The following is a 21,614-nucleotide window of genomic DNA, read 5'->3' on the forward strand; positions in this document are numbered from 1 at the left end:
CTGGACAGGCAGGCTGCAGAGTTGGATGCTGCTCCCACCTCTACCTCAGAGCTCTCCTGTTGTGACAAACAAGTCCTTTCACCAGGTTCTCCACAAGCAGTTCATTTGTCTCCCACATTTTCCAGTTACCCCACTGGGACCCTACAGTCTCATTTGCAGAAGTGTTGGGCGCACAGTGAGTGAAGTCAGGAAAGTGGTCATTTAACAAAAAATCCTGCGTGTTCTCTCAAACATGAGGAGTAAATTGCTAGAATTGAGAGCTCAAAATAATTTATACATTTATAATTATGCATAGTATACTCAGTGACTGATTTCCCTGTCTATATCCAGGGAATTATGGTAGAAAATCAGTAATTGTGTGCATAGCAGCCGGACACCAGAGTGTTACTTAGAAAAGACAGTGACAACATTAGTATTTCCATCTTTAGAGCAGAGTTTGAATAGCAGACAGGAAATCAGGCATGAAACTGCCAACTCACCAGTGGAAAATCATACATTCACTGAGCAACATCCACCCTGGTGGATCAAGGAGGGTGACAATGAAAGTAATAGGTTATACTGCCCTTAAAAGATGGGATCAAGCATATATGAAACAAGGAATCAGAGAGAAGTGTCCCAAGCAGTTTTAATTATAGTGGTTTCTAATGTTAAGCACCTAACTGGAATGAAACTCCTGTAATGCAATTTCTTTTGTATAACAGGGTTTTATGCTAGAATTCTCATTTCTATATGCAAACTCAAAAAAATATTGTTTACAAAGTACAGAGGTGTACAGACACAGCTCAGTGCAATGCACCACAGTTATTTAGGCTGGTTTGGGGCGGGTTTGTTCTAGAAATGCAAACAATACATTAGGACACTCCTTGCACCTGGATTAAAGCAGGACCCATTAATTCCCCCACAACTCCCCTGGGTACAGAACCACTGCAATGTGGTTATTCTGCTGCCCGTCCTGACAGTGTGCTGTCTTCCACAGCTTGTGCATGTTTCAAGTGACCATTGATAATGTCTCATTGTTGGATGGGTGGAGAGTTTCCTAAAGAACAAAAGCACAACTTGTTTCCAGCTTCAAATGAGAATGTGAAGTTTTGAGTAACAACCATGTACTATTTTATTAAATCTTTTGCAGAAGCTGAAACTGATAGCGATCAGTGGGTGGTGTCTATTATTCTTTAAAAGCTGGCACAAGAATAGTAAAAAAAAATACATTGACAACAGAGAATTACCACACTATTGCCCATGGGTGTTCTAATTTCAATGAGCAAAATCTGATAACCTTGCTGTTTGTCCCACCTTCTTCAAACAATAGATAATCTAATCTCTGTGAACATACCCCAGGAACAAGTCAAGAGCCGTTTGTTTGGGCATTTCACCTCCGACCGCTTAGAGCTTTCCAGTCTCAGAAGAGTCCTTAGAAAGATACAGCAAGGCCTTCATATTGCCTGTCTCCAAACTCTGAGGTGCATAATTACCTCCCTTGTCTAAGCCCTCACTTCACATCAGAATGATTGAGGCATGTGCCATCCCCTATCAAGTTTTGGTTTCCCTGTGAAAGAAAGAAGAACAGAACAGTACATAGAATTGCCTTTGGTCTGAACATTTGGAGAAAGAGGACCCAGAGTAATGCCAAACTGTCCTGGCTGCACATATTAGACAAAGCAATTTTCCATCAAATAACTTTCTATTTTTCTATGTTTTGTTCCTATATTTAAAGAAAAAGTAAATTTGATAAAGCTTTTCAGCATATGGTTAATCTTTCTTTGGCCAGAAACTTCTTAAGCAAGACAAAGTAGCCTCATAATGTTCTTCAGAATCTTTATTGACATGGTATTTCATTCTATGTTCCAAAGATGGTAAGACTCACTTCTGCTACCAAGGTGGATGTCCCACAGGTGGACATGGTGCCATGGCTACTGCCTGCTACTTTGCTTGTTCTTAGATTACATATTGGTACCAGTGCACACAGAGTACACCCAACTGGTAACAGACTATATGGAGTCAAGTGTTTGGGCTAGGACAGCATCATAAAGAAAATGAACCTTCATTACAGCCTTGTGGGTAAGATCTGGAAGTGTGCATTGGCTGGGCAGGTCATCAACAAAGGCTGCTGTCTTGATAAGCAGGCTGTCTTGAAAGACCATGTCAAGAGATAAAGTAATGCAGAAAATAGCAAATAATGGCATAGCTTTCTTGAGAAAAGAGCAGTGTCCTCACAACGAGAGGGGTGTTCAACTTCAAAGCAAAAGAAAACACCACCATTCAGCTGTCAAAACCAGCATCCAGAAGAACCGTGCCACCTGAGCAACAGTCTGTCACACACCTGGAATTTCCATGCTATGTGGACACTCACAGTGGTCTTAATTCTTCAGGGTGGGTACAGAGCTGCACCACACTGAGCTCATTGCAAGGTGAAGAGTTGCACCCTTGTTCTGATCATGCAGAGTTTTAAACCTTTCACTGCATTTATGTTAAAAATCATCCTTGGCTACACAGAAAGTTTACCACCACGAAAGCAGTAATCCTCTGCTCTTAATAAACCAGATCTAGATCCCCTCCCTCCCTCCTGGTCCGGCAGGCACTTCACACAGGATTTTTGCAAACTCATACCCTAGTCCCCAAAGTTGCTGGTTCATATATATTCATATATATATTATATAATTGCAGTTGCATGACTCAGTAGCAGTTCAGGCACTGGCATGCAGGAAGGTGTCAGGCCTGGCCAGTCGTTGGATATAGAAAGAGAGGATTCTGACCAGATGGAGAGAGAATGTAACTCTGCATTCAGCACTGCTCCAGCTGCCACCCCCAACCCTATGAACCACTGTGGTGCTCACCAAAAATGCTGGCAACTGGCAAGGATCCAGAAATTTAAAAATATACATTGCAACTGAATCTCTGGTTAGGGTTATAATTGCTCAGGGAGCTCAAATGATGAAACAGCCTGTTAGTGCCAGAAAGAACTGAATCACTCTTCCCTCATCCTCTTTCTCCTCCTTTCTTCTATTTCTAGCCACATCTTCCCTTCTTTTGCCCTGTCTGGCTCTGATGCTTATGAGATCCTTTTGATGGTTTGGCCCACTTTCCCAGGAGAAAAACATTAATATTTTTCAGTGAATTTGATTTCTGCTGGAGCAGTGAGTTAAGCCATCCCACAGAACAACAGCCTGACAGCTTCTGAGGACAGGAGAAAGAGACAGGAGATGGGAGCAGACCTCCTTCCTCAGTGCTGGCAAAGCGGTGTTACTGAACCTTTGGTTTCTTTGCTGAAGAAAAGCTCTAGAGCACTCAGAGGAGCACCCTAGAACACCTACGTAATAACCAAGATTCGACAATTGGCAGTTGGGTACAGAAGGATCTTAAAGACCGAAAATTGATGCTAGAGACTAGCTTGTGCTATAAATAAGGCAAATGTGGAATAATTATGGTAATTTAGTATGGAAGCCTCTTTCTGAGCTCGTATGGGACTTCCCTATCCCTGTACACTTTGCATCACGGTTTCTCCACGGGAGCTTCTCCAGGGGATGAGCTCTGTGGTCACCCCGTGTCGCAACTCACGGTGCCTGGCTGGGAAACAGGCAAAGCGAAGCTGGCACCAGGCACTGCGCAGAACGTGCTTTATTACAGGGAAAAAACCCAAAATGCTGGAAAACGAAAATTATACTTTTTCCTTCTTGTAGACAACAGCTGTCAGCGGCTGAACCCAAACGAATGATGCAAAGGCAGTACAAAGCGGCCAGAGGGGAGCGTTGCCAGGAGCGGGAGCCGCCCCTAACGGAGCCGGGACACCTCCACTCGCCGGTCCGGCTCACTCCGCCCCACAGCCCCGGCCCCTCCTCCGCCCGCCGGTCCCGGCCCACTCCCCTGGCCGGCGGAGCATGCGCAGGGCCGGCCCCGTTCCTCCCCCGCTCCTCTCATAGCGGGGCTGCCGGGAGTCAGGGGAGTCCCCGTCGTCCCTCTCCGTAGTGAGGGCCCCGACGAACAGCAGCCGTCCCCTGGACCAGAGGTAAAGGAGAGGTCGGAGCCGGCCGGCGAGGCCTTGTTCCCCGCGGCTGTTTGTCTGCGGGCCCGGGGCGGTGTCTCGTTCCCGGAGGCCTGAGGGGAGGCGGGGGGAAGGAGGGGGGGGGGACTCCGCGTATGGCGGAGCGGAGAGGGGAGGCGGAGGCCGGTGCGGAGTCGGCTGTGCGGTGGGCCCGGGGGAAGCAGCGGCTTCGTTGTGCTGCTTGTGAGGGCAGGGTTTGTCCCCGCTGCCGCCGGGGAGCCACGTCGTGCTCCTGCGGGGCGGGGCAGCGCTGCCGGCCGGCTCGGGAGATGCATGGTGGGGCGACCGCTCCCCGGAGCCGTTCCGGGGGAGGGTGGATGCTGCCTCCCCCAGGGTCTCCTCCGGCCGCGGGCAGGTAAAGCAGCGAGTGAATCAGGAGACTCCTGCGTGTCCGTCTGTGTCCCCATCCTCCCGCGGCGTGGGATTCAGGGGTGTCTTCTGACCCCTCTCTCAGGCTCCGGGGTGATTGCATAAGGACCGTACTTCTCGGCAGCCTTCTGTGAGACTCTGGGTATTAGTAGTGCCTTGGTTTTAGGCTGGCTAAATATTGCTGCAGGGGTGGAGCGGTTGAGCCGTGGCTTTACGGCAAGAGAGCCCTGCTTCAGGTCTGAAATGGAGGTAGGAGATTTCAGAGCTAAATGCGTAATGAGAGCAATTGCTCAGAGGCTAATTAGAAATGTATCCGAAGGGAAACATTGAGTTATTAGTGGGGAACGTGTCTTGCAAAACAGTTGCTCAGTTCGCTGATGTGTCAGCCTGACCTCCAGGAAGCTTTGTCCTGTGTCTGATTTGGAGATCAGTTGTTGGGTTGATAGGTTTCGAGCTCCTTGGGAAATGGAAACCAATGTTTCAGTAATAGGTGATGGATTTGTGGCCTGCTGCCAGCTCTCCGTGGGCCATAGGCAGAAAAACATTTGTGGGTGGCTGTTTGGTTTTTGGTTTTTTTGGTTGGTTTTTTTTTCTCTCTTTTCTCTTTTTTTCCCCCCTCCTATTCCCCAGAATAGGCAAATTGGCAGCTGGTGCTTTTAGAGACAGCAGTTGTCACAGGCTGGCCAGGTCTGGATCCCACACTGCCTTCAGCTCCATGGTTTCCAACCTGGAGAGTGTATCAGGAAGCCCATTCCCTCCCAGCTGTGTCACCGAGGGTAGTTTGGGATTGCTCCCACCCTCAAGACTTCCTGCTGGCAGCCCCAGTATGTCATGAGTGCTGCCTTTCCACAGGTCTCTCAACAGTGGCCCAGCTCTTCCCTCTGGCAAACAGGATCTGCTGGCAGGCGCCAGTGGTTGGACTTCTCACACAGGGGTACTGAGAAGTGGGAAGAGGTTTTCACCTCTGGGTTTTGTCAGTCTGTACCTCCTGCCCTGTGTTCTTCCTTTGTTTTTCACTTTTGCTTTCTGTTCCTCACAAGGCATAGGAATATGGAAACAATCAAGGAAAATTGTTCTGATGTCAAGTGTGGATTTTTAAGAGGAAAAAGGAGGTTACAATGAGTCCCATTTAGGCCTCTCCCCAGGGCCAAAATGCATTACAGTGTGTGATGAAACTCCTGTTTTTGCTGTGAATAACATCACACAGAAGTCCTGGACAAGTTCTTCCTGTGACTACTGGTGGTGGTCCTTGGCAGAGGCAATTGTTATTAAATGTTCATATTTTAAACTAAATACAGTATTTTTGCAGATCTGCCTCTACCTAATGAGTAAACTTGATAGCTAAACTTCTAAAACTCCCTGTGCAGAAGTTGAGAATATGCATGCAGATTGTCTCACTGAATGCAATTACAGTGGTGAGTTATTCTGGCTATTTAGTTGGAAACCCCAAAATAGTAACTGATGAGATTCCATGGAAGAAGTTAACCCAGCAGCTTCTTGGTAATTGGTGACAGACACTTGGGTTTGTGAGCCCTTGGCTGGGGAGGTGACTGGAGGCTTGTGAAGTGCCAGGATAAGCTGATGGAATGTTGTCTTGTGTGATTTGAGAACTCGTATGTGTTCAGCTTTGTTAGCACTTGCCTATGGAAAGCACTCTGCTCCTCCTTGTATGATATAGGGACGTTGAGGTTGCCCATCTGAGGCAAACATCACCAGTAATTGTGCCCAGAGTGAGAGTGGTCTGTGGAGGAGAACTGAAACTGGCTGGGGTGCAGACGTGGGTTTTGCAGTGTGGAAGTTGGCTGCTGGGATGAGGGATCCAGCAGTCCCTGTGCTGTATTGCTGTGTGGATGTCAGAGCTTGCTATCTGCAAAATTCTGCTCCTGCTCTCCTCCTTGCCCTGCAATGGGGTGATGCCTTTGGGGACATGCTGTCCTTGGCATGCCCTCTTTACCTGCTTTGTGCACTGCTGGGGCTGTGCTTTTTTTTGAACATGTGCCAGCATGTGGATCCTCACCTGAATGTGGCAGGGCAGCTGTAGGAGAGAAGTGAGTGATGCTGTGTATCCCTTGGCTGGTGTAAGCAGCAGAATGCAGTGTCTGGCCACTGGTTACCTGAGCAAGGGCTTTGCTGGGCTTGGACTTGCATTTGCCATCACCCATTTTGGATGAGCAAAAGCACTCAATGCTTTCAGGTCAGTGCTGGATTAAAACACAGCTCTAAGCTGGTTTTAAATGTGTATATTTGACTTGCAGAGCTTCCAGACTTCAGCTATGTTTGGTTTAGTTGCAAAGATTAGTAAAAATTAGTTATTACAACATAACTGGCAGCATGTTTGCAGTTTAGATGTGACACATTTTGGCCAGACTTTTAAGTTTTAATTGGAGTCTGACATGATACTGGAGCTATTAGGCACTGTGTTGAACAAGCAGAAAAGCTGTCAATGACCTTACTGTAATATGAAAAGACGTCCTTTGTGTTACTGCAGTATCACATTAAGCATCAGTGTGTGGCTTTAAAGTAATGCAAAACACAACTTCATATCTGCAAGAAGCAATAGCTCAAGAGTTGGTGTGGTGGCACTTTTAGTCTGAAATTATTGCCTTGTTGTTACACTAATGAGGACCTTTAAACTACTCTTTGGGTGAGAAAGTAAATCTCCAAACCCTAAGCATTTAATGGGGCTGTCTCATTAACTTTGGTCTCAGGGCCTTATGTGACTTCTAAAACTGCATCCCATTTTGTGGACTCCGGTTTCTGACCTTCATCCCCTACTCATTAAAATGGTATGAAATGTTCTTTTACGTTTTTAAGAAAAGTTCAGCTGACCTTGGTGAGAATGTGAGTGAAGGAGCTCTGGAAAATGAGTTTTCCCTCAGTCTTCGGTGCCCAGCTCTGGTACAAATGAATGTCAGCATGGCACCTTAGAGGATCATGTGATGTGGGGTTTTTTTGTTTGTTTGCTTTACTTTTGCTTGTTGTTTTTTCCCCTTGGCTTTTTTTGATTGCATTACTTCCTGCTAAGTTGTCACTGGGCTCTCCCAACATCACATGAGACCCAGCCTGTAGCCTCTGTATGTTTTGAAACTCCCCACTTGACTGAATCTGTCTGCTTTGTGGTCTCTTGCTGCAATTAACATGTGAAGTGACACAGGAAGACAATTCTCTTTAGTGGCTTCTTAGTGGGACATCAGAACTGATGGAAGTCATTAGAGACTTTGAATAATAAAGTGAAAGCTTCCACAGTAGTATATAAAACACTGTCCTAGTTAGGAGGAAGAGGAGGACTTCATTTTCCTCTTAAATCATTATCACTGCTTTCTCCTAAAGTCTGTCTTTGCAATACTTTGTGTGAAACAGTTTTCTCTCTATAAGCTTTCTCATCCTTGACAGTCCTAAACTTTACAGTGCTAAGTATATTAAATAAAGCCTATTATTCAAAGACCATAATTGATAGCAGATTAAATGGGTAGTCTTAATGGAATTTATGTGCACAGCTGGATGTCTGTAGTGCTAAGGCTTGCAGGTCACAGATCACTTATTTAATGCTTTGTCTGTTTTCTTTTAGCCCTAAGTAAACATCTCTGACATTAACCCTTTTTGTTTGCTCTCCCCTTTTTGTCTTCCTTCTACCCAGCAAGATTGCATCAAAATGTCTCTTTATCCTTCTTTAGAAGATCTGAAGGTGGACAAAGTTATTCAGGTATGGTGGGCTTTAATAAGATGAATTTTGATGGTAATATTTCTGATACTTAATCCAGGAAAGAGGAGACTTTTATTGTAGGTGAGAGTTTGTTTTACCATAGCACTCTAAAAGGGGTAAGACAAACAGTTTACTTTGTAGCTTGATATAATACCATTAATGCTTATTTTACCACTGTTGGGTATACTTATTCTGTTTATATAGTAATTTGTAGTCATTTGTCTTTAATGTGTTTATGTTTGGTTTTTTTTGAATATAGATACTTGATATGAAATAGACAAACACAGTCACTCTCTTCTCATGTGTTAGCTCTGAGTATGAATAGGCATTGACTGAACTAGGAAACCTGCTGTGTCTTGTTCCTGGTGTCCTGACCTGTGTCAGAAAGCTTTTGTGGTCAGTTGGGCACAAAAAAAGAACACTGGCTCCCTTAGGCATCTAGAAACAGACTTGCTCTCTGGCTATTTCATGTTAGTGATGTGCTTCCACAGTTATCACATTTGTGTGAAACTCTTTATGTGTAAGAATATAGGTAACTATTATTATTCAGGATGAGAATGAAAAAAATTAAAAAAAAACCCAACCCATTTTAGTGGATAAAACCTCCATAACAAATTTGTCATGAGTGTATTATATGAGGCGTTTTCTTTCTTGCTTTAGCATTTTACCTAGCTTCCATTTTTCTTTCCTAAAGTGGATTCCCTCCTAGTTAAAACAGCAGCGGAGAGTTAGACTGCATATTAAGGTGGCTGCTACTTCTGTCTTTGTCTTTCTCATTGGGAAGAACTCAAGAAAACTCTACAGAACAGCTTATTCTGTGTGCTATACTGAATGACATGCCTCAGTCTCACCTGTGGTTGTACATGTAGGGTGGGGCTGCGTTGGATTTTGCCCTTGTCATGTCTGCCCACCCCCTTCTTCTTATCTTACCAAAGCCCTTTATCTACAGTCAGGTAATGCTGAACTGAAAACAACTAGCCTGGAGCAAAGAATGTGCTCCTTCAGCCTTTTAAAGACCAACTGCTAAAGTTGATATATTACAATTAAAAATACTAAATGTGGTATTTCTACTATGTAACTTTTGTAACCACTGGATGAAACAGGGAGGAAGTGGAAGTAGAGTGTCTCTACATTGAATCCTGTAAACTTTGAGCCATAGATTTTATAGGGCAGGGACTCTTGTATGTTGCCTACTTGCCCATGTGCTCAGCAGGGTTTATGGACTTGGGCAGAGTGCCTTGTTCCTGTGATTACACCTGTAGTCTATTGTGGTGTTTCACACCACAAGTGTTTACACTTTACAAGTGTAAACTCTATAGAGGTTTCTTTTGGGACAGTAACAGATTGTTCTGTTAAGCCAGTTTAATCCTTCTCCATGCCATAATCTCAAAGTTCAGTCTTACAGACAAAAAGCAATTCATGCAGGACAGATGCTTGCTGTCATACTTAAAGATAACTGTCCACTCAAAGATTAAATTAGGATTGGCTATGGTAAAAACTGCACTTGAGCAGTTAAGTGACAGCAGCTTGCTCCTACTGATCGTAGCAGAAGCCATGGGAGGGTAGTGGGTTGTGTGCTTAGTATAGCTGTGAGAGAGGGGAAGTAAATACTGTTATTGCTAAATGCTATTATTTTAAGAGTAAGCCTTTCTGTTTCCTCCAATATTTTTTTATAGCAAAGACTTAAGTTACTTGCCTGTCCCAGAAATGGCATTCTAAAGATGCTGTCTTTTTTGAATACATCTGAGAGCACTCTTAGGAGAAAAGGGGACAGAGTACTGAAAGGTAAAGTCTGTATCCACAATAAGTGTGTGAGATTAAAATGACTGCTGGTTAAAACAGACAGACCTGTTACATTAAATATTTTAACCTGTTCTTTTTGTCCAGCATTTGAGTGGGAGGCTGTTCTTCTAAATACATCTGTTATTGATACATAGCAAGTCATTATTGCTCTGAAACTTTTTTTCCTAAAAACAACTTCCTGGAAGCAACAAGGCTACAAAGTCTTCTATTTTTAAGCATGATATCCTTAAAAACATTAAGTAATTTAACCGTCATGTTGTGCCAGATGATTTATGTGTCCTGTTCAGCATGATGTTTCACTATGCATTTAGTAATTTTACTCCCACCTTTGTGGTTCACCCACAGGAAAACTACTGGGATAGCTATTTCCATCACATTTAAGCCTCTGTAAGGCAGTGTTTTCACTGGTCATGATTACCCAAGGCCAAAAAAAGTAGTAGGTGAGGTATTCTGAAGGAAGGAAACTGGCTGACTTAAATATGGTCTCATCTGTCAGTTGGTAAGCAGTATAGAAACTGAGCTTTGTGTGTTCCCTGTAGTGGCAGTTTCTCTAAAAAATATCTTAGGAGGTTGGTTTCTTTCAGAAGATATTGCACTAGTAGCATTAGATTGTATGGAACATAAGTTGCAGTGTTTCTTAGGTACTGTAGCAGCACTCATAAATAATGCCTAACTGGTGAAGAGGTAAAAATGGCTGCTGTTCAGCTGAAAAAGTAATCATAAAACACTATGTCAAAGGTCATACCTTAAAAGTTGGTTATAAAGCTTTATCAGCCAAATGTACTGTCTTTTAAGGCAGTCTTGTGCTCTTTAACTTGCTTAATGACAAAACCAGAGCAGGCTGACAGCAAAGCCTTTCTGCATTGCTCTAGCCTTATCTCTGAGGAAGGTGTAAGTTGATCTGTCACAGTAGTTTGATACTACTACAGCATATTGTACTGAAATTATTTCTTTCAAAAGAAAAGTTTGACTTCAGAGCTTCAAGATGAATAGTATCTAGCATATACAAGAAAAAGAAAGGACTTGGTCTCCTGATTGCATAATATTTCATAATTTTTCTTGTTCAGTATAATGTATGGGAGTTTTTTTGTTTCAGGCTCAGACTGCTTTTTCTTCAAATCCAGCTAATCCAGCAATCTTGTCTGAAGCTTCTGCTCCTGTTGCTTATGATGGAGGTAAGCCTATATACTATGCGTCATCCTGGTATTTTGGAAAGCAATTATGAAAGCCTAAAGTTACAGTACAGTCAAAATTACCTATACATATGTAATCATATTTACTAAAGGTGAGACCATGCCTTTTTGAGTAGGCCAACACCCCCTCCCAACACATCTGTCCCAAACCACCTTGGTAGAGGTGCTGTAGGAGTCAAGGAACAGTGTTTGCTTATAAAAGGAAGTTGTGGCAAACACTAACCCTTTTCCTGACTTTTGAAAAGGTTTTCCAAGTGAGTCTAACACAAAAAGATCTGCTGTTGGTACCATTTGAACTATTTTTTAACTCTTACTTGAAAAACTTAGTTGTCCTTAACTGTATTTTTGTAAGCTTAGAGGGCAGCATGAATCTGAGTGCCTTTACTCTCCAGGTGTGCTTGGGAACAGAACATCAGGAATCTTTGTCAACGGGGAAGTGCCCAGGAAGGTGGAACTTCTTATTAGGCTATATACATAAAATTTCCAGCAGACTTTGGAACAAATGTCTGGGAAATCCATCAGACCTAAAGCTGAAAGACTTGTACACATTTCTGCTCCTTTTCTCCCACGCACGTGTACGCCCATGAAGAGGCACAGGTCTGTGTGAGATCAGTGTTACACTTGGTCTAAAAGATCCAAAGCCTCTCACCAGTGTGACCAGCCCTAGTGCTGGAACAGCTATCAAAGATGCTGGTGGAACAGCTATTAAAGCTTGGTGGCTCTAACTTTGTTTCCAGTTCTCCTTTTGGTACTGGTGTGTCTTGAATGACTTGAAGGCAGGAGTTTGTGTAGCTCTCGTAGGTCTTTTCTGGAATAGTCAATTACCTGGGCTAACCTCACAGACCAGATTTGAGTCCCTTGGCAATACCTTTTCTGCTGTCCAGAGTTTGAATTCACCTGCAGTTTTTGTGCCTGCTGACCAAATGATGTGATTTTTGACAGCACCTTGCATGCAAATTGCACTGGAGCTGTGTGTGTTTGAGGAGTGATTAATCACTCCATATATCCCAAAGGAAGGGTGTCCTACACCATCTATAGAATGTGGCAAACCTGCTGGGAATACCTCTTGTCCTGGCAGAGGCTGGAGAATCTACAACATCAAGAGGTTTGGGATGTTTTCCTGCTACTTGGAGGTGTTTCTGTTTTGAGTGAGAATGTAACACAGTCTGCAAAGCACATCCTGTGTTGTGGTCTTCAATGACTAGCAAAAGAAGTAGTGTAGCTACAAAAGTCTTCTGCAGTGTTAATTGCAGGGTACAACCAATCCTAGGGGCTTGAAAATGCAAGCAAAAGACAGCCATAGAAGAATTATCCATTAAAAATTTATTAATTGATATTGATGAAACTACAAGCTGATAGATCAATCTGGAAAGGACAGGACAGAACTCATGTGAAGCAGCACTGCAAGTATGACCACTGAAAGTATTAATGAGCAGAAGTCTCTCAGTTACACTGGAATTCACATTGCAGTGACCTTTGTGTTCCTTCCCAGAAAAGTTACGATCTGTTTCTGCCCAAATGTGGATTCTTAGAATAGCTGGCTTATACATGTGCCCATAAATGAACACTAGAAACCTAAACTTTGTGGGAAGCCTGCTTGCTTCCAAGACTGTCCCTTGCACCACTTTCCTGTGGAGCAGCCTTTTCTGTCCCCACCAATTTGGTGAGAACAGTAGGTGGGCTCTTAAGGATTTTCAAAACTGCCACTTGTTAAATGGCACCAGATAATTACCTGGAATGTAAAAAAAACCCCAAACATATCAACCTTATTTACAGAGTTGTTTGACTCAGGGTCTGACACATCTCTCAGCTTGACTTCCTTTCTTCCCACTCCCTGCACCCTGCTTCTCTGGGGCTTAGAGAAATCTCTTGCTGGGTATTTTAGGAACTGTATTTGTCTTTTTGAGGAGCATGTCTAGAACCTCTTCATTTTTAATCTGTAAGAAAATGACTGATGCTTTCTTATGAAGACTATCAAAGCAGACTGCACTGTGGACCTTACAGCCAAGAGGTTGTCTTCTGCAGAAACTTTACCATGCTCAGGATCTGGAATGTCTTTAGCATTGAAGCCTCTTGCGAGTGCTGTAGCAAGACGAACCTCTTTTAGGGAATGGCGCTTCAAGGCCCAACCAGGTGTTCCAGCAGAGACTCACGAGCAATGCTCTAAGCCTATAGCCCTCAGGGTTGACAAGCCTGAATCAGAGCTGTTGCTCCAAGAGCAACTGACCTCTCTGCTGGCTAGCTCAGGACTAAGCTGACCTTTGTCTCAGGCCTCACCTTTTATTGGCCCCCTAATCCTGCTCATGCGCAGTGGGGGCCTGCCCTAATTAGGCACAGGTGGGCTTGACACAAGCTCATGCCACTCCCTGGCAATTAGTGGCACCTGGTTGCCTCATTTCACTACAGAGTGCAGTCTTGCAATTGGTAGAAGGTCACTGTGTTTTTTCTCCAGCATATCTGTTTTGGAGCTGGTAGGGAGAGGAGTTCCCCACTAATGGCCCAAAAGCTTGGAAACAAGGGCATGTCTTCTTAGTCTGCCGCATAGCATTGGTTTTGGAACTTACCACCATCTAACATTTGTGCCATAAGGGATGGATTAAGAAACTGAAGCTAAAGTTCTCTGAGCTCTTTATCCTGGAAATGCTGTTTGTGTAGTTACTTTTCTAAGCTGGGCTAGAATAACAGTTCTGATTCAAATCTGTCTTCCACTGTTATTTTCAAATTAAATGCATTACAGTAGCACAAGATTTGTTGAAGTAAAGGTACATACAAAAGCTGTAACTTGTTTCTTCTGTTTAACGATCAAGTGTATTAACAGGAGTTCTGGTTTTTTTTTCTCCTATAGGGCTATACCCCAGACTGTATCCAGAACTTTCCCAGTATATGGGCCTGAGCCTCAATGAGGAAGAGGTGCAGAGAAACTTACCAGTGGCAGCAGCTGCTCAGCCACAGGGGGTAGGTACCAGTCAAGCATCTTTTAGGAAGCAAGAGTATAAAGACTAAATGTCTACCTAGCATTCCAGAAAGTAGACTCCTGTTTGCAATAATTGACCAATAAATGAATTGTTTTAAGTAACTGCCTATTTTCCCCTGGTCTTAAATTGAGTGGTATATTTCCAGTGTTGGAAGGGGTGGGGAAGAGCTGGTGGTGGAACTTAATTTGTGTGCTTTGTTGTTGGTTTTGTTTGTTTTGATTTTTTTAGTTTAGTTTTTTTTTTTTTTAAGTATCACTTTGCATAAACTGACTTAATAGCTGTTTAAGAAAGTTGAAACTAAGCTGTCTGGCTGTTTTGTTTCAATCAGCAACTGGTAACACGACCTTCTACTAATTACATGGTAGCACCAGTGACTGGAAATGATATTGGAATTCGCAGAGCAGAAATTAAGCAAGGCATTCGGGAAGCAATTTTGTGTAAAGATCAAGATGGCAAAATTGGACTTCGCCTTAAGTCTGTTGACAATGTAAGTATAGAAGCTTGCTTTTGCCTATAGTGCCTTTGCTTTTGCCTATTTACTGCTTAAATTAGTAATAAAGTTAGTGTACAGTCACAGCTGTTTTCTGTATAACATTTGTGTATCCATTGTCTGAATTTTAAAGTTCTGCATTAGATCAGTAGCTAGATTTCCAGCAGTCTGAATTATAGCAGACTAGGATCTGAATTTGCTACTTTTTTTTTCACTTTAGAAAGTGTCCTTGCACAGCTTGTAGAGCTGCTTAGTAGCTGTTCAAGACTTCTTTTCTCTGTCTTTGAAACACCGGGCACTACCTAAAGTTCAGTAGTATGCAGAGAAGTGTCTTTGGCTTAGAAGTAGTTCCTCTTTTATAGATGCTTGCAGTGTGTTGGTAGTGATAAAAGCAGGGATTATGAGTCTGTGTGTCCAATATTAAAGGGCAATGTCAGAGTAGACTTTGAACATAGCTGCAAGAAGATCCTTAAACTGTCTTTGGAGATTCTCTGTTTCGGTGTCTTTTGGTTCTCAACATGGAAAATACTCTTGTTTGGGTGGGTGGTTGTTAGTTTTTTTGGTTGGTGGTTTGTTTTTTTTCCCTGGCAAGGCCATTTAATCTGAACATTCATAAAAAATTGCACTTGAGGTTCCACATAGGGTTAAAATGCTTTCGGTAGTTCTCCTAATCCAGGAAATGCTGGGGGGGTTCTTAGAGTAGCATGTTTGGGTTTTGTTTTTTTGGGTTTTTGTTTGTTTGTTTTGTGGTTTTGGTTTTTGTTTGTTTGTTTGTTTTTTTGTTTAAATCCACACACCTTTCCCCCTGAAGGTCTTATAAACAGTTTGCCTTGATATGCCTTACTTGGTTTTTAGGGGTACTTTGACTAGAAATAGCTTTTAATACTTTTTTTTTTACTTCAGGTGCTAACAAGTCATAGTTGATAAAAAGTTGAAAAGTAACGGGGTCACAAAAGGAATGGAAAATCTGCTGCAGAGATCTATTTCTCCAGCTATATATAGACTGTGGCAAAGGAGTTATAAGTTAATTGCATAAGGAGATATGCAAGTTGACCACAATTCTGTCTTGATCTAGTTTCTCAACTTTCTTGTTAAAACAGCATAGTATTTACTCCTTTGAGTAAGGCTCTAATGTTATGCTTGTGTCTTTTTTTAAATGTCTGTGCATCTAGACAGAACAGATTTCCCCATTTTCTAACTGTATTTTGGCATTACTTATCTGTCAGTCTCTTAAAGACATCTAGAAACAGACTGAAATTTCAAAAAATGCTACTTAAGGAGAAGCAGCAATTAACAAGTCCTTCTGTTTGGTTGGTATTTCATAGAGAATGGGAAACTTCAAAGGGCCATGTGTTCTGTCACTGGTCTTTCCTACTAAAGAAGAACTTAAGAACTTCCTCTTACCCCTCTTCTGCCTTTTTTTTTTCCTCTTTTGTAGGGTATATTTGTCCAGTTAGTTCAAGCAAACTCCCCAGCATCCCTGGCTGGCCTGCGGTTTGGGGACCAAGTTCTACAGATCAATGGTGAAAACTGTGCAGGATGGAGTTCTGACAAAGCACACAAAGTTCTGAAGCAGGCTTCTGGAGAGAGAATTTCCATGATCATTCGTGACAGGTGAAGCCAACTGCAGATAGAGATTGTCATTATCTATCCAGCTCAGAGATAATCTGTGGGTTCAGGTCTCCTCTTGTTTGAGTAGTACTGCAGGCCTAACTAAACCTGTTGGTCTGTGTACTTTAATAGTAAAGATCCTCAAAAATATTCCCCTTGGAGGGGGAGAGGTCAAAATAGTTGTTAGCTTATAAACTTTCAATCCACATTTTCCTGGGTATGATGAGGCATAACATTTTTAAAGGTAAACTAAAAAGTGATAGCACAAGCTAAGTTTAAATTCCTGAATTAGGAGTTGGGGGCTTTTTTGGATGCAGCTTGACTTTTGCTTATCAAAAAAGGTAAGATGCTATCAAAATATTCACTGTATTAGTGAATACCTTTGCTTTGTTCTTTAATATCATAGTTTTCTTATGAACTCTGATTATCTGTTAATGCCAGTTCTGCTATCTGTTATCAGTATGTTTGATGAACCAGTACAAATTTTTAATTGTACTCTATGAGTTTGTAGCTAATTGTATGTAGTAATAGGTAAAGTCAACATAAGGGGACTTGGCTGCAAGAATACAAATGGTGCATGATATGACTACATGTATGCCTTGAAGCTTTTTCAGTGTTCATTCTTGTTTAAGAAAAAAGTTTGACCCAATAGAGGGCATGCTGCTTCCATCAGGACAGCTAAATCTATCCTAAATTGAATCAAAATACTGTGGTAGTAGATTCCCCACTCTGCCATTTTTGTGCCCAGCTCCCCAACCCTTTGCTGGGTTTACTAACACTTTAACACACAACTTAAAGATTTATTGCCTGTAAGGCAGGAGAATTGTTCTTGGGAAGTCTTGGACTGCAGAATCTTCTGGCCTGCCTTCAGGTGTTTAAACTTCCTGCCCTGTTTTAGCTACCATGTAACACTTGTAGGTAAAACTCGATTTTAGTGACCATTTGTGTGAATTTTGTGCAAGTTTTTACTATTATTATTTCTTATTGTTAATCAGCTTGATGGAATATCTGTAGAACAGGGGAAAACATACAAGGTGTGGAAACAGCCTTATAAATGCACTGTGACTTCAGCCCTGAAAGGAGAAATTAAACTGGCTAATATTAAAAAAGGAAGTTAAAATCAAACCATTTTTCATTGTCCTCGTTGTATGAGTCTCTTTGAGTACAATTAATTTTTGTTAATCAAAGATGCTGAAAGAGTTTGTGGTGTTGACTAAACCCATGGTATTTAGTAGGTTAATTTAGACTAATAGACTATTTAGTAGACTAAAACCATGGTATTTTTACATTTTAAATGTCTTCCATTTCTTCATAGGCCTTTTGAAAGAATCATTACTATGCATAAGGACAGCACAGGGCATGTTGGTTTCATATTCAAGAATGGAAAAATAACCTCAATAGTAAAAGACAGTTCTGCTGCAAGAAATGGACTTCTTACAGAGCACAACATCTGTGAAATTAATGGCCAGAATGTAATTGGATTGAAGGTAAAACAAGTAGTATGTGGTGGGTGTGGGTAGCTGTGAGGTCTTTGTGTTCAAACAGTAATTGTGTTTTGGAGAGGAAAAAAAGATGGTTTTATGTTTTCTGATGTTCATATGATAGGGAAGTAAGTGACAAGAGGTAACTTGATTGAAGAGCCATGTATGTTTTGAAGTTTCTTTGCAGTTTTCTCTTTGTAGGCAGGACAACTCATTCTCTTCCTCTCTTCCTGGCTAGCCTGACCCTCAGTTTTTATCTTTAGTCTAACTTTGCTGGCAAAACAAAGAATAAGCTTCCCTGCCAGCCTGTGTCCAATTGTATTAGTAAATCTGTTTATCCTGTTTGTATCCCTTCTCTAGTCAGTTTGTAAGGTGCTGATAACCAAACATCTATGAAGTGGCGTTGCAGGTTCAGTGATTAGTCCTGAAGGTTAAATATGCCAAGCAAGGAGTTCTGGTTCTTTTAATCTGCATGAATCAGCTTTTGAACTGCTGCTTTATTAATCACCTTGAGTAATGATGCTCATGTGATTTGTTTAATAACAGGACCCCCAGATTGCAGACATCTTGGCAACAGCTGGAAATGTAGTGACCATTACTGTCATGCCTTCCAGTATTTATGAGTATATAATAAAGAGGTAAGTAATAAGCAAAGCAGCCGTGGTGCTTGTTATAATTCAAGTTGACAGTGATGGTTTTCTGTAGTTTTTATCATGACTGCATTGTATGTAACCTAGGTACACACTTAACATGGAAGCTGGAGAGGGAGTGGGGGTTATCTGAAAATTTTCTTAAATGCTTCAGTCAAAATGGTCTTTTGGTTTTGTTTTTAAGCTACTTGTATGTTAGTGATGCTCCTTTGGTTTTATTCTTTTTCAAAAATTCTGTTCTAAACATTATTTTACTAAATTTGAGTTTCTGAGAATGTCCCAAGTATAAGAGTAACACCAGTGCTTGTTACTCTGTAACTAAAATTTTGTTTCTAGTGTAACTAATTCTGGTGACCTAAAAATGATTCTTGGCAGGATATAGTTGTTTTTTTTTCCTAATCCTCTGGCAGCACTAGCTTTCTACAGCTAAATCTCTCCTGCAAAAATGTTTTTGAAGTTGCTAGAAATTAATAATGCTTCAAGTATAATTGAGTCTCTTTCCTCCAGTTGATGTGCTCTTTCTACAAAGCAGTTTTCAGTCTAACAGCCACATTTCCCCCTGCCCTCCTTCCTTCACACTTGCAACTCTACTCTGCTTGCAGATGAGCCTGCATCATGAAAGCTGTTGATAACACAGCTCAATTACTCATAAAAATGCTGAGTATCCTGGGCTCCTCTCCTGTCTGTGTAGTTTCGTGCAGCTTTTCTTTTAGTAACTTTTCTGTCAATAATAGTGGAGTAAAAGGCCTATTTTTACACTGTTTTAAAGGGACAGCAATGACAATGTTACACTGAACAGAAACTCTAGGGGGTGTCTACAGTTGTCTTTTGGAACTGAATGCCTTTTCTTTTTCTTTAGGATGGCAACCAGCATTATGAAGACCCTGATGGACCACTCTGTCCCTGAAGTCTAGACTTGTGTCCTGTATGTGTGTACATATATATTACAGTGATTCCACTTAACTCGGGCTATTAAACTCAGTGATTTCTTTCTTCTGCACATCAGCCTTTCCCGAGGCTGAGAAGATATGCTGCATCAAGCATCTGCATCTAATGGCTGGGAATGTTCAACATATCTTGTTTATTCACAAACTGTAAAACTTGTAGCCTTACACGCTTGACAAATGTGAAGTTCCTGTTGCGTTATGACTTCTTTTGTAGGTCTTTTATTTAGTTTACTACTACTATAAGCCATTGCAACTAAAGGAATCAGAAATCACTTGCAAAGTTATGTGTTGTTACCTAGAACAATGCTGTGCTTTGTATGTTTAAGACAAATGAGTATTTTTACTGCTTTCTGTTTGCAAGAGTAGATTTGAAATAGCATATTAGAAGTATAGCTAGCACTAGTTAAGTTTTTGTTCTAGTAATACTGTTTACACAAGAATGCCAGCTAAGCTGAATGTAGCTAGAGGCATCATTCAGTAAGTAAGCATATTAAAAGTAGTGTACAGATACTCAATCTTTTTATTACTTGTTATAAAAATTGTAACTAATATGCTTATCTCTCGCCTTAACCATGTTCTTAAGGATTCAGAAGTAACCAAATAAATGACGGAAACTTTAGATACTGTGTCTGCATGGTACTTGTTAACATGAGCTAAGAGAGCCATTTTCAGCTGAGGTCATTTTCTACCACCAGCAAAAAGAAGATAAGAAATATTTAGAAAGCTATTTTAAACCATAAGCTCCCTGCCTACAATGTTGAAATGTTTTAAAAGGGAGAGCTGTGATACATTGGACAAGCTACACTTGACTTTTTTCATCCCTTAACCTGTGGGATAGCAGCCTGGCTGTTCTACAAGACACTAACAGGAGCAATTTCATTTTCAAACTGTTTGCAGCTTGCTGGGTGTATTGGGGCTGGTTGTGATGGAGTTAACTTTTTTCCTAGCAGCTGATGTGGTGCTATGTTTGAGACTTCTGACTGAAACAGTGCTGATACCACAGCAGTGTGCTCTGATGTTGCAAGGAAGTGTTTGTGCAGTGTCAAGGTCTTCTCTGCTTCTTACTCTGTCCCTGCCTCCAGTGAGTAGGCTGGAAGTGGCCAAGGGACTGAGAAGGGATACAGCTGGGACTGCTGACCCAAACTGACCAAAGGAAAATATTTCATCATTTGGTATCAGTGCTTAGCAATACATTGGTGGGAGGCTTTCCCAAGTAGATGTTGCTTGGAGACTGGCTGAGCATCAGTTTGCTGGTGGGAGGTGGTATGTGATTGTCTTTGCATCAGGCTTTTTGTTTGTTTGTTTTGTTAGGTTGGTTTTTTTCTACCTCTGCACTTAAACTGTCTCTTACCTTGCCCCACACATCTCCATAGCTTTTGCCCTTCTGAAGCTCTTGCCCATCCTGCTATGGAGCAGATGAGTGAGAAGCTCAGCTGGGAGTTCAGCTGCTGGCTGGGGCCAACCTACCTACCAGACTAGGCGCAGAGTTTATGTTAAGACTTGAAGTTAAATACCAGTTTGGATGAGTGATTTCCTTTTTCTATGCTCTGTTTCAGGTTTCAGCTATGCATCCTAGGACTACCAAACTTCAGAGCACTGTTAAGTTTAGCAGTATATGCTCAGCTGTGTGTGTCAGGAGGACTGTTCTGCAGCTTCCTATTTCTCTTAATTTCTCTGTTACGGTAACTGAAAGAAAACCATTACACTACTTCAGGCTGTAGTGGTGATCAGATTCATTCTGGGAGCCATTTTAATGGGATTGTTTGGTTACTAAATGATAGGTCTCTGGAACCACTGGAACAAACACTTACTGGCAGTAATTGATGGCTTCACCTACCATTGCTATGATTCAGCCTTATGGTCATAGAACCTATGGCCTGTAGCAGTCACCTCTAAAAGTTTCTTGATAAGCTGGTTTGCTTAGCTTTGAAATCCCTGGAACACAAGCTAATGTATTATTGAAATGCTGACCTCTGCATCCAAGTAGTTTTTATTTAAGAGCAGATGACTCAGGAGAAGATACTGGAGATCCACTGGGAACAACAGAGGAGCAAAAATTCAGTAAAAGTGCACAGTGTTTTCCTTCCAGCTGTAGCATGTAGTAGCCAGAAGTGAAAGAACTAATAAAACCCTCTTGTTTTCATGCAGAATCTAGCTTGCATTGAAGAGTAAGTCAAGCTGTTAAATATATGTACACAGATAAATCTTTTGAATTAAGGTGCTAGAAAAAACTGGCCTCTGTGTAATTCCTTGCACACCTGTTTAAAAAAAAAAAAAACTAAACCAGCATACTGATGATATAAACCTGTTACTAGGTTAATTTTTTCCCATAAAAAGCTAAGGCTGCTGCAAA

The 21,614-nt window shown here is 41.8% G+C and overlaps 1 protein-coding gene across 2 annotated transcripts; it reads left to right on the plus strand.

The window, feature by feature from the left end:
• Positions 1–3,844: 3,844 nt before the first annotated feature.
• On the plus strand, positions 3,845–19,880 carry SDCBP (syndecan binding protein). Of its 2 annotated transcripts, none has more exons than XM_030445273.1 (9): positions 3,845–4,003; positions 8,046–8,111; positions 11,011–11,089; positions 13,953–14,062; positions 14,411–14,569; positions 16,011–16,186; positions 17,499–17,670; positions 18,211–18,302; positions 19,174–19,880. In XM_030445273.1, the coding sequence occupies exons 2-9, from the start codon at positions 8,061–8,063 to the stop codon at positions 19,226–19,228; spliced, it is 894 nt and encodes a 297-aa protein (XP_030301133.1). In that variant the 5' UTR covers positions 3,845–4,003; positions 8,046–8,060; the 3' UTR covers positions 19,229–19,880. The 2 variants fall into 2 exon arrangements, with proteins under 2 accessions (XP_030301133.1, XP_030301132.1); XM_030445272.1 differs by having other exon boundaries at positions 3,846–4,003; positions 8,050–8,111.
• The last annotated feature ends 1,734 nt before the right edge of the window (positions 19,881–21,614 follow it).

This window comes from Calypte anna, chromosome 2, assembly GCF_003957555.1.
Source record: "Calypte anna isolate BGI_N300 chromosome 2, bCalAnn1_v1.p, whole genome shotgun sequence".
In the NCBI taxonomy this organism is placed as follows: domain Eukaryota; kingdom Metazoa; phylum Chordata; class Aves; order Apodiformes; family Trochilidae; genus Calypte; species Calypte anna.

Excerpts from the sequence above, each read along its gene's own strand:
- SDCBP (XM_030445273.1), top strand. The coding sequence starts at position 8,061 with ATGTCTCTTTATCCTTCTTTAGAAGATCTGAAGGTGGACAAAGTTATT. Across the intron at positions 11,090-13,952 it reads TCCTGTTGCTTATGATGGAG|GGCTATACCCCAGACTGTAT; the intron begins GTAAGCCTATAT and ends TTTCTCCTATAG. Across the intron at positions 16,187-17,498 it reads TCCATGATCATTCGTGACAG|GCCTTTTGAAAGAATCATTA; the intron begins GTGAAGCCAACT and ends ATTTCTTCATAG.